This window comes from Neolamprologus brichardi, chromosome 6 (genome assembly GCF_056152115.1).
Source record: "Neolamprologus brichardi isolate AB-2024 chromosome 6, ASM5615211v1, whole genome shotgun sequence".
NCBI lineage: Eukaryota > Metazoa > Chordata > Actinopteri > Cichliformes > Cichlidae > Neolamprologus > Neolamprologus brichardi.
The window spans coordinates 6,672,975-6,689,808 of NC_142109.1; the positions used below are offsets into that span (position 1 = coordinate 6,672,975).

Here is a 16,834-nt window from a genome sequence, read left to right on the forward strand (position 1 = left end):
GGCTGCCTAGGACTTCCCTATATGGAGCTTGCATGTTCTCCCTGTACCTGTTTGTCCAAAGATATCAGTGCTCTAAATTGGCTGTAGGTGTGAGTGTCTGTGTGTGAGAGAGGCTTTTTTTGCCTCTCTGTTAGCCCTGAAATAGACTGGCCACCTGGCTGTGGTGTATCCCCAACTTTTGTCCTATGACAGCTAGGATAAGCTTCAAACCCACCATGACTCAGAATTAGATTACAGCAAGAAAATGGATGGATGGAACTTTTAAAAATGTATGCATGAATGTATGTATGTTGTGCAACTCTTCCTATCATGGTAAAAAATGGAACTTGTCTAGTACGTCAAAACAAGAACCCTCCAGCTTAATTGTTGCTTTGAGGAAAAGGAACCAGGGTAGGTCACGTGTATCAAATATGCTTTGTGTACAATGGCACTTCAGTGGGGCACTCTAAAAGTAGCAGATACCATGCAGAGGTACACATGGTGACAACCTTGAAAGAAGGCTTGCGCTCATTTAAATCAGATATGGGTTACTGATGAGTGGATCGTATACAGAGTTCTCTTTAATTATCACTCCAGTGTAACAAACCTTTTCAACCACTATTTCAAAGGTATGTTCTGTCCATGTGAACACAAACTCTAAACTCTCTGTGAGCCAGTATAACGTAATAATAATAAAAAAAAACATAAGAAACCCAACAATGATTTATATATCAATTTTTAAAAATCCACCATGTTGCTGAGGATGATAATTCAGTAACTGGATCTATGGTCACTTTGAATTAAATTTGGAGAGTGCTTGAACTCTTTTGCCCCCCTGCTTATTTAATTGAAGCGGCATCTTTGTTTAGCCTTGCAGCTAGTGAATATGGTTTGTATTTCATGTGGTTTTCAAAGTTTCTAGCACCGTCCTCAGTGCAGATCATATTTCAACAACACGCCCCCTCTAAAAGCCACTAACAAGATGTAATTTGTATTCGGCGTCTTAGTTTAACTCACAAATTTCACAAGTGTAACAAAAGATTTTCAAGATAATGAAAGAAATAAATCATAAGCTCGGACTCAAGCAGCAATCCAACTGCTACTTGGTTGTCTTTCCTTCCAACCTTTTATTTGCTTCTCTTCTGTGACTTACTTTTCTCTGTCTTTCTTATAATCAAGCCCTTTTAGGTTTTATCCTCACGTACACTGAAACATCTCTTCTTTTTTTTTTAAAAAATCCCCTCCATGTTTTTACTCTCATTTGATTTCACCGGCCTCTCTATTTTCCAAAAACTCATGACTCCCTTTTATGTCAGTCTGGAGAAGAGCTAATGAAATGCACAGCCACATCTAGCGCTGGTCAGAGCTGGGGCTGACTCACGCACACATTTGCAAAAAGACCCACATGCGCACGCTCATATTAATATTGGATTGTGTTTCCTATTTCTCATAAAAAAGGAAGCCGCTAGCAATGTTCAGATGAAAGATTTATCCCTCCTGCTCTCTTCTGTCATCCTCTGTCACCACCCCCCCACCACCACCATCTCTAAATGCTGTCTCCTGACACTCTCCTCTCACTCTTCTGCCCTCCAACTCTCTGCACCTTTGTGAATCTGTGGAATTTTTGAGCCTCTAAAAGGCCACATTCTCTCTTTTCCCTTATCCTCATTTTTCAGTACTAGCTACTGAATTTTGAGAGTTGTCACTCACTATATTTTCAAGCACCAAAGGGTTTCTTTTGTGTTTTACCTCCTGTGTCATTCACTAACACACACACACCCAGGGACGCTGCAACCTTCCGCTCACCATCACAGGTGGTAAGGAGGTTGCTAAGAGACAGCACTGAGCTTTTCCAACACAGAGAGATGCTTCAAACGAGGACACAGTGTGATGACAAAAAGAAAAAAAAAACTGATTGAAGTTCGGCATCAACAGTTAGAGGACTAATATTTGGTGTAGTTTCGTGGATGATAAAACCCCATTTCACGTGTGGTTTGCCCGCTGACTGTTGCCATGACAAGATGAATAAAAAGCTCCCCACTGCTATGCTTTCAGGGACATCTAAGAAAAACAAAGGACACTTCTGTAATGCTCTTTAATCTTTCCCTAGATGATGGTTAAAGAGCTTTCTTCACAATTTACAGAATTATTCTTCCTTCTTTGTTTTTACTTTGAGGAGGGCTGGAAACGATCAACTTTAAAATGTCTTCTCTGTATCTCCCTTTATGTAGTTCACGTAACTAATATGACTAGAAGAAGAGAACATAAAGATTCAATAAGTAATATTTTCTAGTTTAATTACATAAATAAGATAACTATGCATTTTCCTTCAGGTCTTTAGTATTAGTCAATCTGTAAGCAGCCTATAGACGTCTTCAGTCTTGAACTCTTTCAGGATGTTGCAAAAAGAAGATACAGATCTCTACCTGTGTCCACTATAGTCTCTTTTCCATTATCACCTGCTCAGCTTGACTCAACTCTACTTGGTTTTGGTCATTTTCCATTAAAATTAAGTAAAAGCTCAATGTGGGTGGGGTCATTATAGCAAGGCGGCCTGAAGATGAAAACAAAATACAAAAATAGAGGATATTAAGGTGACAGTATACATGCTGCTTAGTCTGTGGCTTTGTCTCAGACTCAGGGTAAAAGAAGAAAGCCAGAGAAGACAGCAGCGATTTCTTCCATAGCCGGGTCTCAAAAAAGTTGGATTTTTGTAAAGGACTCATTCTTATGCCGTATCCAGTGACATCGTTCCCAGGGCAAACGTTGGCATGCAATCTGCTGACATTTTCATCACATTTTCAACTTGACTCTGCTTACTTGGAACAACAAGTAAGAACAATGGCAACTTCCTGTCACCAGATGGTGGCTCCAAGACTACACGTTAGCATAAAAATTAATACACAGCGGTAAGGTCTTGCTACCAGGTGTTGCAATTTAGCACTGGAACGGTCTCTAAATTATGGGGCTCCTGAGCCTGAGTAATCCCGTGTAGATTAATACTCCTGAAGGAATTCACAAAAGTAAAACAATTTTTAAACAAAATCACAAAAAAAGTGTGATCACCATGGACAAGACAGTTAACAAAGGACATCAAGGACAAGATTGTAGACCTTTATAAAGCTCAGATGGAGCACAAGACCATGTAAACAGCTTGGCCAGGCAACAGAAACCCACAAGAAGCTTGTTGAGATGGTGACTGTTGGTGTGACTATTCAGAAATAGAAGAAATATAAAATGGCCCAAAATCCATGCAACATCTTGACTCATGGGGTGAGGATGATCATGAGAAGGTGCCAAAACAACCCAAAACTGCACGAAAAGAGCTTATTAATGATCTGGAGACAGTTGGGACCTCAGTCACTAAGGAAACCATTGGTGACACACTATGCTGTAATGGCCTGAAATCTTGCAGCATCCAGAAGGTCTCCATCCTCCACAAGGCACATGTGCAGGCCCGTCTTAGGGTTGCCAGTAAACATGATTCAGAGAAGGCTTTGGAGAAAGTGCTGTGGTTGGTGGAAAACAATATCGGACTCTTTGGCATCAGCTCAGCTTGCTGAGAAGGGCTGAGTATGAACCAAAGAACACGATCCCTACAGCCAAGCACGGAGGTGGAAACATTATGTTGCCAGCACACTGAGGAGCCAAAGGACGGGGGCATGTATGGTAAAATCTTCTTTTTCTTATATTCTCCAACTGTAAAAATTGTTAACCGAAGTAAATCTGTATCACCGACTGCATCTTCCTGACACATTATCCTCTTTTGATGAACCTTAAATGAGTAGTCATGAGTCACCTGAGCTATAGAGCTAAAGTCAGAGAGGGAAAAACAAAGAATGTAACCTTTCCAAAGCTCCTGGCTCATCAATATGCGTGACCTGAGACTTCAAAACATTATTGAAACTATTCATCCATTCTTTTTTTTCCATTTATCCAATTAAGGGTCATAGCCTATCCCAGCTGTCCTGCATATTTATTTATTTATTGCATTTTAATATTCTTGAAACTATTAGGCTGTTTTTTGATTAGATTTTTTCAATCAAAATAGGCTACTTTTAATTTCATTCATTTTCACAAACACAGATGGGACTCACTCCGCCCTGCAGAGCTTTATTGCCAGTCTGTTTCATAAATGCTCCGCTTTGTTGGTAATAAAAAAGTAAACAAAGGTTGTGATTTTAGTCCTATAACTTTATGAATGCAACAGAACTTGGTATTAGTGTAATGAAAACGCAAAGTTAAAATACCAAATAATCGCAAATGCAGAGTAGTCAGTGACAGAGGGTTAGGATAAAGAATGAGTACATCAGAGGGACACCTCAGGCTGAAGGGTTTGGAGACAATGTTAGAGAAGCAAGAGTGAGATGGTTTGGACATGTGCACAGGAGGAATAGTGGATATATTGCCAGGAAAAACAGGAAGACGTCAGAGAGGGTGGTGTGACAGAATGTTAGGGATAGGGTGAGAAGGAGGCAGATGATCTGCTGCGGCAAACCCTAAAGGGAACAGCGACAGAAGAAGAGTAGTCACATGAAAAATTGTCAATTATTTACATGGTAGAAATGTTGGTAGGCTCATCTTTATTATAAGGAACAAATATGTCGGCGCTGTGCAAATGTTTTGGGTCAGAAATTGCTCACAAAATGGCTATTTTAAGAGTAAAAACATCAAAGAGTGCCAACTATAGAACAAGAGAGTCTGTTCAGTTATTCATCAACTCGCACTTGCGAACTTCTAAATTTGGCATTGTGGATAAGTATACAATATTTAAAAAGAGACTGTTCTAACCAGCAGGAAACAGCACCACGCGCATTGGTTGTGTTGTATTTTAGAGATGTGTACAAGCTATTTAACACTGTCCCCAGGTGACAATATGCCTGTAAATTCAATGACAGCTCCAACGAGCCTATTTCTGGATAATAACCCTTTTCTCCCAGCGCTGACACCAAGCAAACCAGCAGCGTGACTCCGTGGTTCACTGTATAAATATTTAACAACGCAAGGAGACACAAGGAGAAGGAGGAGATTTATAAAGACTGTCTGAGGTGAATAATGAATGAGGTGCATCACAGGGTGGAATAAATGTTTACTGTCACAGGACCCACGGGATTAATCTGAGTGTTGTTACAATAATTGCACAGCAAACAGGCTCCTTGGCATAAAAACGGGCCGGGCGAATCTGGGTGAACCTGTCATTGTATTATGCTGGCTTCAGCCCAAGCAAATCCACGCATATCCCTGTCAAATCCATGTCAGCCATTAAGCTGAGGTGTTTACAATGGTTGTCACGCTGATGGAGAATTGCAGAAGAAGGGGTCTTACTGTAGTGATTCTAAAACTGGAACAGTCTATATAAACTGCATAGAACAGAGGCTTTTTTCACCAGAAGGGAAACATTTTAGTGTTACATCTCTGCAAAAACTGGTTTTCAAAGAGAATTTGAGGAATTTTTCACATCAGTTATTACATGTATTATAGACTGCTACACAACAAATCAGTTTACAGAGAACAGCAGGGCTGTGGCATGCTATATTGTATCACTAAGTGTAACTGTTGACCAGGGGTTAAGAAGGAGGCCAGCTGCAAGCCTGACCTCCTCCTGCGGAGAGCAGGGTCAAGCACGAGTGTGTGGGATTTATTGTGTGCAGTCTGAGACATCACAACGTATTCAGCTCAGTGGAGGGATCTGCAGGCTTCAGAGGTCAGTGTGTTTAGAAGAGGAGGTGGGCGACTACGGAGGAAGGCTGTAGGCTGTGCACCTAATCAGAAGTTAGAAATGCTGCTGGAATTATTGACTGAATAGTCTACTGCATATATTTTTTGTAACGTTTTTATTGAGTGGGGAAGATGCACGTTTAGTTTAGTTGGACTCGCACTGGACGGGCAGTGGGGATGGAGGTGTTTCAGATTAGGTGGCAAGAGTAAAGGTCAAAAGAGCAGAACTGTGAGTGGCCAGAGACATCAGAGCACGGAGCACAACGAATCCTGAAGATGACAACTGTGCTACCTCTGCCCTCACCGAGCCAAGCAACAGCCAAACTCACAAGCACACAGAGCTGCTGCACCAACTCAGTATGCAACAGCTCAGGGCATCTAATCATTATTGTGGCAAAGATATAACCAAGTGTACTTGTCATTTCTATGGGCTCACTGTAGCACAGCTATTATTACCATTCTAATCACAGTTATGGCTCCCGTCACATTCATTATCTATCCATTCATCAATCCATTTTCTGGAGCCGGGTCACAATTCTGAGATTGATGTCAGAAATCTGACTTTTCTGTTCCTTTTTTCATCCCTTTTTTCAGTGTCCATAATCCTTTTCCATAGAATCGGCTTCTCTAGCTGTAGTGGAATAGAAGTAAAAGGCAGCTAATTTCCACTAATGCTGTCTACCCTAAAGAGTGGTCCCCCATGCATAGATTTTAGAGGCCAGTCGATGAATCTTCTCTATGGTCTTCCTCTGTTCTTCCTTCAGGGCATCTCCACATTCAGCATGTTTTAGCTAATATACCATCATCCCTTCTCTGTACATGTCTATATACGCCATAGCTGATCACCTCTGGATAAATGGGTTGTGTCGAGAACGGTGTTCAGCATAAAATCTCTGTAAAATCTAATATGCAGATCATCAAGAATACATACTGCAACTGATCCAGTATGATCAGACAGGGAGCTGTGAGATTAGCGATATTTTAAACTGTTAGAGCTGTGCCAGCTGACTTCTTGGCTCATACTTTGAGGAATACTTAATGATTTCTGGCATTTCAACAAAACATTTCAAATAAATATCAGATTTGATGAAAGATATTCAAGTCTTAAAGGAGAAAACTCAGTCTGAGGCATGCGGACAAAAATACCAAAGCCTCCAGAGAGACACTAGAGGCATACCCAAAATAACTGTGTGTTTCATTACCATTTATGTGTGCTAGTTTTAGAGCTAATATATAAACGGGCCTGTACTTCTGTTTTGACGGAGACAGCTTTTTGTTGAGTTTTTTGCTGAACTAGTAGGGGACAGCCAGAAAAATAGTCATATTTGTCACCATTACCTTCATAAGATGAAAATATGGTGACAACAGTGTGGACATAAAAGCGAAGGTAAGAGGACAGCTTGGCAAGCATTGCAGTATTTGTGAGTGCAGACTGACCCAGTGTGGGGTCACGGTGCTTTGGGTGCACAAAAACTGTGGCAGAAGCTGCAAGATACTGCTAATCTGTCAATAAAGGCGGTTTCTCTCCCTCCAATGCTGAGCCAAAAAAAAGCCCTCTGCACACTTTGAAAGCAAACAGACACTTGATTGCGTCACAACAGAGTTCTTCCCATTTGGCAGACGAGCTTCACATCTTTGTATTTTTTAAAACCACTGGTCAAAAAACTGAATGGAACACTTTTAAATCAGAGTAAGGAATCAAGCCAGTTAAACCTCTGTTAAGTAGCAGAGAGGATTGTTCATTAACATCAAGGCAGTTTCATCTGCTTTGGTGTTAATGAAATGAACAGCAGGTGCACTAAAGGGGCCACAATGAGACAAACCCCAAAACAGGAATGGTTTTACAGCTGCAGAGCAATGACATTTTTCCCTCCTCATCCTTCCTGGTTGTTTTTTCATTAGTTTTGCATTTGGCTAGAGTCAGTATCACTACTGATGGTACAGATAGTTCATCTACTCCAGGATGCCACATGTATTTGTATCATTGCCAGATGGTTTGTTATGTCTCTCAGCACAGTCTCGGGAGCACAGAGGACACTGACAATAAAGGGCTATTCTATTCTATTCCATTCCCACAGACAAGCAGCTACTTTAGGAGAGCTGGACAGGACTGCAAAAGTTCCTTAGCCAATAAACAGGACTTGTATCTGCTCCTTTGTGCAAGGAGGAACAGGAACAGGATGAGCACTGCTAGAGCTACAAAATGACCTCCAGCAGGATATTGGAGTGAATTTCTCTGACCAAACAATCAGAAACAGACTTCATGGGGGTGGCAGACGTCCTCCATTGAGCCCTGCGCTCACTACCTGGAACTGTGGAGCCCAAATGGCATTTCTCATAAAATACCAGAACTGGCAGGTGTAACATTGGCACCCTGTGCTTTTCACAGATGAGAGCAAGCCATGGAGAACGTTATAGTGTCTGCAACATAGTTCAGCATAACCAGCTTGATGTGGGTCAGTGATGGTCTGGGCAGGCATATCTATGGAGAGAGACACAGACCTCTACAGGCTAGGTAACGGCACCCTGACTGCCATTAGGTATCAGGATGAAATCCTTGGACACGCTGTGAGAACCTACGTTGGTGCAGTAGGTGCGAGGTTCCTCCTGCTGCATGACGATACCTGACTTCATGTGGCGAGAGTATGCAGGCAGTTCCTGGAGGATGAAGGAACTGATCCCATTGACTCGCCCCCAGGCTAACCTGACCTGAATCCGATAGAGCATCTCTGGTACATTATGCTTTGGTCCATCTGACACTGCCAGGATACACCTCAGACTGTCCAGGAGCTCAGAGATGTCCTGGTCTATATCTGACAGGAAATCCTCCAGGACACCATCCATCATCTTATTAGGAACATGCCCTCATGTTGTCGGGCATGCATACAAGCATGTGTGAGCAATACAAACTACTAATATCATTTTGAGTCACTGCAATGAGATTTTAACAAAAGGACTCTACATAATTTTTCCACTTTGATTTTCTTTTAATTCAGCCCTCTGTAGGTTGACCATTTTCATTTTGTGCCATGCTTTCAAACTGAACACATTACCCAGGTCATATCAGGATAAATATCCAACATCTTTTTTTCCCATTGAGATCTGATATGTTTTCAAAGTGTACATTTTTTCTGAGCAGTGTATTATTTGTACACATTTACCACAAAACTGAGCAAATTGTCTCACTTTGTGAGGCCACAGTTAGTAATCATCTGCAGCTGGTGCTTTCCAACTCAGAGATTTGTCTCAAATATGTAAGTAGCTGCGTTTTACATCTAAAAATAGTCCATCCATCCATCTTCATCCGCGTTATCCGCAGGGGCAGCAGCCTAAGCAAAGAGAACTATCTAAAAATAGTTTTAAGATAATTCTTTGGAGGCCAAGTCAACACCTAAGAGTGTTTGTTGTGGTTCTTGAGGGACTGCAGTGGGCTTAGTCAGGCTTGTGCCAAGTGTAAAACTAACACCCATATAAATGTCAGGACCTGTGGTCTCCTGGGAAATCATTGAAACAAGGTTATTAATGTTGTAAACATCACCTTTAATCTTGTGGCTGATGGGTTTAGAGCACCGGACCTTTCACTTCAGGGCTCAGTTTAACATTAGCATGAGAGCAGTGTTTATATTCAACATGCTATTAGGGAAAATACATCGTTTTTGGGCCAGAGCAAATATTCTTTAAACCTTATCTCTCTGTGCTCACAAGCTTGAATTTTTAAGTCATTTTCAGCAATCATGTAGCGCCTGAGAAATGTTTGTGTTTGTGTGTGTGTGTGTGTGTAGTGGGGGTTGTTTGTGGAATACCTGAACTCTAGAAGCAACAAGCTAGATGTCCCTGTCAAATGCAACAAGGAATACTTTAAGGACAAGTATTGACAATTTAACTTTGTGTCATCTCACTTTTGTCTGACCAAACACATCCTTTGCCTTTAGTGGAAAATAATATTTAAACTGTAAACCAGACTAATGCTTCAACAAAAACTGAGTCGGGCTTCATCATCCCTCAAGACAAGTCCCCATCGCTCCAACACTGATGTTTGCCTTTTTCCATATGAACATAAAGTCTTGGCATCTTGTTTTTTTAAAGCTTTTTTTTCCTCCTTTTTGTATTTCTCTATTCTTAGAAAGCCAAGCAGAAGCAGCTGGCACCATTTTATTCCTCTGTGTGAAGCATATATTTCCTTTATTCATTCATATTCACTTGTACTGATACATGAGAGAAATGACATTTTGTGGGCTGGATGCAATCACTCATGTCAGTATAATTGCTTGACTACATTTCAAGGACAAACGGTTCCAATTTGCTCTCAATCTGTCACAAAAACCTCCTTTTCACGAATTGCATTTAATCAGAAACGTGAGCCCTAAGTTTGCAGCGTGCTGTGTGGTAACTGTAACAAAGCTCGCAGAAAGAAGAACAAAACAGAGGCAGATGTCGGGCTCTGTTTTACACATTTCAGTTTATTATACAATCAGGTCACTTCACGCGTAACGATCCAGCAAAGGATCATTAAAACTGGCATCAACATGAAAACAATCACACTGCTGTTATCACCCAGTGGGGTGATGATATTATTAGGGATAATAACAAACACCTTAACGAGGAGAAAAGGTGAGGTCGGGTTCCGTGTTCGGCTCAGGAGACTCCGAGCCGAACAATCGTAAGAAGATGAAACTGGTCCTTAAAAAGAAGTGTTTTCAAGTTGCATCAAAATATGTACACATAAAAAAATCTTACAAATTTTATTGAAACACTAGTGCAGTTGGATAGAGAAAGACACGTGTAAAGTTACAGGCGGCGTGGACGGCTTAGTGTTGCGCAGTCTTGTCAAACTGCTGAGCACGGCGATGACGTGGTGCTACTTAAAAAGAAAGAAAGAAAAAACAAAAACGCGTGTGTGTCCAGCACACACAAACATAAAACACTCACACATACACACACTCCCTGCAGAGGAATGAGGGTAAAGGACTTTGGAGACCCTGGCTGGCTGTAATTGTTGGAGAAGTTGAACTTGCTTGCACATGCATGCTCACAAATGTTCTCGCCTCTTTCTTTTTTTTTATATGTACTGAATGGAGAGATGGATGGTTAAACAGACGGGGCGAGACGCTATTTTTAGGCCCACCAGCCAAAGTCGCAATCAAAACCCCCTTTCTTCTATTCTCGCTGCATTTTTTAAATCAACGAGCGCTTCCCGGCTCCTGCCTCAGTGGCTGGTAGCAACCTGACCTAACCTGCCGAAACAAGTATAACCAGCATCTGGATGGTAGCTGGTGGTTTATTTCCAGCCCGGCGAGAACGTCAGAGAAGGTGCTACGAGCACTTCCACACGCAGACGGCCAGGCTTCCTCCGAAGAACATGTAAAGAAGGTTCTTCACCTCGTGTGTGACCTCAAAGCCGAAGCCTTCGCCAATGACCACGTGCCACGAGCTGCCAAATTTCTTATCCATGGACTCCTTGATCATCTTTGCAGCACTCTATGGAAGACGGCAAGAAAAAAGAAAAAAAGAAAAACAGAAGCCCTGGCCATTAGCACAACACACGAGAGAAATTTGAAAAGGCATCCTCAATATATTACTCAAGACTGAGAGCAAAATATACACACCTCATTGTTGGTGGCATACTTTTCACAGGCTGTAACACACAGCTCCATGGTCTCAACCCTCATTTCCTCTGGCATGTCTGTGTGCTGAGGACAAACACAGAGCTATGACATGAATATAAACAAGTCAGCTAGAAACAACACTGCATTGCCTTCATCCTTTCTGACCGTCCACCAATGTGGTCAGACAACTTGCCATGCGAGCTACTTCTTCCCTAGCGCTGTCTGTCACTGTGATGCTTGGTTTAGTCAGCGTGCTCTGACTGACCAAATGTGTGAAGACACAATAGCTGCAGACTTTGTTTTGCACTTGGTGCTTAGGAGCTGTTTGCTAATCTTAGAGAATACGACACCTTGTGTGAGCCACACCTGAGCCTGCTGTGTTGCCTAGCGTGCACGTATTTAACAACCAAACAAATATTGTGAAGTTTAGTGTGCGCTCTTTTGTTTTCTCACAGAAAGAGAAAAAGAAGCTTCCCGGTAATAACTAAACTAACTCCTACATGAGGGTTACAGTTTCTGTGTCCTTGAGACGCAAATGTCACCATCAGATAATGGACTTCTTCATGACACTGCACCGGCTACACAGGCGTCCTTAAGTGACAGTGCAGCACAACTTTTTAAGAGATGTAGTTTCTAAATTTCCAACTAAACTTTTAGAAGCATGCTGCAGGTATGGCAGTGGGCTGCTGTCAGCCTGCAGCAAACTTTATCAGACACTTCCCACAGGCAAACTAAACAGGCAGCTTTGTGTGTGGGCGTGAGATGACTTTTTCACACTAATGGCTGCTGAATAGGTGGTTTGATAGGGGTTTTAAATCAGTTTGTCAAGTTCTTAGCGATTACATAACAAGTATCTTCATCTAAATTATTATTTTTTGAGTGCAGGCATATTGATTCTTAGTCCCAAAGATGAGTGAAACTATGATGCATACCACCACTTTCCTACTGCCTTCGTTAAGGCAGACCTCGATGTGAAAATACTGACTGCAAAACTGCTCATTAGTGAGGATTTGCTTCTCAGGTGAATTGTGATTGGTGAAAATACTGTCACAGGCTAATCAGCTTTTTTTATTTTAAAAACTGGTGGTGCATTAGTCATGTTTAACCCTACAACTTTTAACTATGAATTAGTCCTTACAGTACTTACTGTGATCTGTCGCAACACTAATTTGCATCTGAGCCATCTTAGTCTGCAGTAGTTGTTTTAAACTTATTAACATTAAATAAAGCTGAGTCCTTCACTCATTTACAGTCTGCTTATGCATCACAACTACATCTACTAAACCTGAGCAGCCTCACACCTGCATAATCTTTTTATTTCACAGTATCACAAAAGTCTCATCCACACTCAGGACCTCCTTGTCCTGGTCCTAGGGGAGCAATGTCACTTCATTCCTACCCTGATGAGAGGGAAGCTGTGCAGTCTCTTGTAGTCGGCCTCTTCTTTCTTTCCCTCGCCAGTCCCGGCCATTCCGACTCCTGCAAATAAAGCATGTGTGTGCACGTTAAAAACGCTGTCCCTGGAGCGTGTCACCAAGTGTCACTTCATCAGGAGTAGCGGCTATCCTGCACAGCAAGCTCACATCTGTGGCTAACATGACCTGTGTTGGGGACGAGGTTAGCTAACATCGCTTAGCCCTATACTGGCTAACGACAAGAAGTCACACATCGTAGTTCACACCAGAATAATAAGCGGTTCCACACTTAAACAGTGTCCACAGGTATCGCGTCACGGCAGGTTTGTTAACGGGACAGCGCCTTATCAGGTTAGCAGCCCTAACAGGCTAATTAGCTTAGCATGTTTTCATAGCAAACATTTGATGCCACTGGTTGTTTTCTAGCTAAAACTCGCCTTATTTAGATCCACCGTCGCGCCGTTATGGGTTGCCGTGCGTTATCGAGACTTGATGAATGCGCAGTGACCCTGAGATGTGTCACTTACGAAGCGTTTGCCCCACGAAAACTTCTGCTGTTTGACTTCCAGTTCGGTTGTTAAGGAGACATCTTAAACAAGCGATATCCGTGGAGTTGGGCCCCGCCTAGTTCTGCCGAGCTGAGTTCTTATTGGTTGAGAGTCCGTCGATCAAATGCAAAGCAAACCTCCCGTTTCCGAGAACGTTAACGTAACCAAATTAAGTTTTTATTCTTCTTTACTTTTTTTAATACATTTTTAAAGAAAAATTAACATAAAATGCGAGGAAAATTAAAAGGAAACAAAAAAGGAAAAAATGTAACGACAGAAATACTATGTAACTGTGTAATTACTTCTGATTCATTTATTACATATAGAAAAAAAGGAGAACTCTTAATACTGACACTGGTTAAGGTGGACCTATTACTAACAGCTTTTTGATACAAGATGTTTATAATAACATATACCGTATGAATAATTTTATAAAGGTGTCTAATTCTGTCATTTAGTGGAAAATACACAGAAGGTCTCTTGATTTGGACCAGTATAAATGATTTTTACTGTGGTACAGAGCTTGAGCTAACACACTTATCACTATCTACCTGCACGCATAACTGCTTTTAAATTAGGCCACTCTCCTGTCGATCAGGCAGAGCATGGGTAAAACCTTTTTTATCCATCCTAATCAGCTCTCTGACAGTCTCTGACCCACATTCAGCTGGAAACATGTGCGAGGAATCCCCCAGGTGGATTGATTTGACCCAGAATCGTCAGTCCGCTCTACATACGTGCACCCACAAGCACACAAAACCAAACCCAAGCTCAGAAAACTCCACAGTGCTTTGAAAGATAAATAATTCCACGGTCTGTCAGTGAGAGGTGCGTTTGCTGGTTGTCCATTTAGCCTCAAACACTCTATGGTATAATCCAACCTGAAATACCAACCCGAGCATCTTAAAAAATAAATAAATAATCGACTCTGTTGTGGATTAGAGTGGATTATCAATCAATCCCAGAGAGAGAAAACAATCAGATCACTTGATAATCTTCCTCTCCTTCCACTCTCACGGTCTCCTCTGTTCTTGTCTCTATGATTAATTTCTGGAGAAAAATGCATGCTGTTGACCAAATGCTGGGACGTTTCAACCCTCACTTCACCTCCTCTTTATCCGCTTCTCTGAAAAGGGAGTGCCCTGGCTCAGAGAAACACAGAGCCATTAACTAATTGCACAGCAGTGCATTATGTTATGACATGATTTGGCAGGATTTCTGATCAGCCTAATTGACCCATTTGGGTTACAGCATCGGTTTGAGCACCTGATATGTGTAGTTTGACAGCACATTCTGACTCTGTTTACATTCTTTGTTTGAAGCCTTTAACCAACGCACAGTCTTCAGAGCCACAGAATGAATTTGGTCACTATGATTCTCAAAGAGCTCAAGTTTTTCTGTTTCAAAGTTAAGGATCAGTCTTTACTTAACTTTGTCTTACAGCTTTCAAACCACATCTCCTATCTCTATATCACATGTTGTTTCATTCATTTATTATTATTCAGGTTAAAAATAAGTTTTCATGCTTATCAGAAAAAAAGGTGCATATAAACTATGTGATCTGTACCCCACATGGCTGAAAATTGGGCGGGCAGATGGAGATAAAGCAGAGGCAACATAAATTGCAGTTCCCCCAATGGCCACTTGAAGCTGGCAGGACCATTCAGCCCCCCCCCACAGACTCCCATGTTAAACTGGTTAGCTTTAATACACACATGTATAAGAAATTAGAATACAATTTCCACTTCATAGCAAGTCTGTGAGAAGGTTTGTTTTTTTAGCTCACCTGTTTAAGTTGTCTCAAAATCTTACAAAAGTTTGCATTATTGGGGGCGTGGCCACTATTACTGACAGATATGTGCTTACCCAGGTGTAACATGTTAGCATTTTTAGGATGTTTTCTGACACATAGTGTGGCTCTGTGGTACATTTCTTCCACAAATTTTGTGCTTAAGGTTCATCTGAAATTACACCATTCTATTTCTTTTTCTAGTTAACATTAATTTACAGCTATCTGTGCCTAAAGAGTGCACATTTATATCCAAATGACGATGCACATTGCTACCCAAGCATGTTAGCATCAACTGATAACTTAGCACTCAACCATCTCATCTAAATATGATACAGTTATGTTAAAAAAACAAAAAAAAACCTAACTTTTCACACGATTCAATTAAGCCATGTAGAAAAATAAACTCACCCTTGGAAACCAGCAGCTGCTAATCAAAAGCAGCTGATTAAGAGCTCATCAGAAAGCAGTTATTTTGGCTGTCTGTGGAACATTCGAGTGTTTGATGGCTTTATGTTAAATGGTTAATGACGTGCGCTTTACTTAGTCCCCCCAAAGCACTTTACACTACATTCAGTCATCCATCCATTCATTCACGCTACATTGGCAAGCTACATTGTAGTCACAGCTGCCCTGGGGTGCACTGACAGAGGCGAGGTTGCTAGACACTGACGCCACCAGGCACTTTGACCACCACCAGAAGTGTCTTGCCCAAGGACACAACAACAAAGACTGTTGGAGCCAGGGCTCGAACTGGCAACCTTCTGATTACAAGGCAAACTGCCAACTCTTGTGCCACGATCACCCACGAGCTTTCCAGCAGTTTAAAATCCCTCCCCCCAATATCAGGCGATCTCAGACTCTCCAGATCTCAGATAGCATGTGAAAGTTCATGACAGCATAATAAGAAAAAGACTGAACATGTTTGGCTTCTGGGAAGCGTTGCCAGGAAAAAGCCTCTTCTCTCTGAAAAGAACATGACAGCCTGACTTATGTTCGCAAATTTGCATATGAAAACAACAACAGCAAGGCTGGCCTTTACTTTTTATATGTATTTGGATTAGTTACATTCAAAATCATCAAGAACTTATTAAAATAAATGCTGAGTGGTATAAAAGACTTGTACTAATATAGTATTTTTCTACACAACTCGAGCACTCAAAGTGCTTTCTTACTCCAAGCCTCATTTACCCACACTTTCTTTTTTCCCCTCCCCCAACTATACCTAAGTGATCCTAACCTAACATCCACACATCCACACTCCAATGGATACTCTGGTGGCGACCTGGGGTTCAGTATCTTCCCTAAGGATACAGTACTTGACATGCCAGGGATCGAACCATGAATCGCCTGCTCCATCTCCTTAGCTACAGCTACCCTCCTCAGCTGTTTTACACTTCAATCACATGTGAAAAATACACTGAGCAGCAGAAAGCAAGCACTGCATACCCAGGTGAGAAAATCCAGCCAGAGGGCTGGTGGGTACGCTGAAATGAGAATGTCAAAGTAAAGGAAAGAAAGGGATGTTTTTGACAAACGGTGTGTTGAAACTATGTCAAGAGAAAAGCTGGTGATATAAAGACCTTGAGGAAATTATTTATCACAAGGGGAAAACACACTGTAAATATTTTATGGTAAGTACGAGATGAGGCCAACAAAAAGAAAGTAAAAAGTAGTTTGGATAGTGGAGCCTATGTTTTTAAAGCAAAGCAATTTAAGGTGAATAACTACTTAATTGTACAATTATGAGAGGATCTGTAAGAGCTGCATGACTGCAGG

At 41.5% G+C, this 16,834-nt stretch overlaps 1 protein-coding gene across 2 annotated transcripts; it reads right to left on the minus strand.

Moving 5' to 3' along the window:
• Window positions 1-10,131: 10,131 nt before the first annotated feature.
• On the minus strand, window positions 10,132-13,341 carry LOC102783259 (dynein axonemal light chain 4). 2 transcript variants are annotated; one of them, XM_006803803.2, is made up of 4 exons: window positions 13,156-13,341; window positions 12,703-12,782; window positions 11,304-11,387; window positions 10,132-11,175 (listed from the first exon to the last, which is right to left on the minus strand). In XM_006803803.2, the coding sequence occupies exons 2-4, from the start codon at window positions 12,772-12,774 to the stop codon at window positions 11,011-11,013; spliced, it is 321 nt and encodes a 106-aa protein (XP_006803866.1). In that variant the 5' UTR covers window positions 12,775-12,782; window positions 13,156-13,341; the 3' UTR covers window positions 10,132-11,010. The 2 variants fall into 2 exon arrangements, with proteins under 2 accessions (XP_006803866.1, XP_006803867.1); XM_006803804.3 differs by having other exon boundaries at window positions 13,246-13,322.
• Between the last annotated feature and the right edge of the window lie 3,493 nt (window positions 13,342-16,834).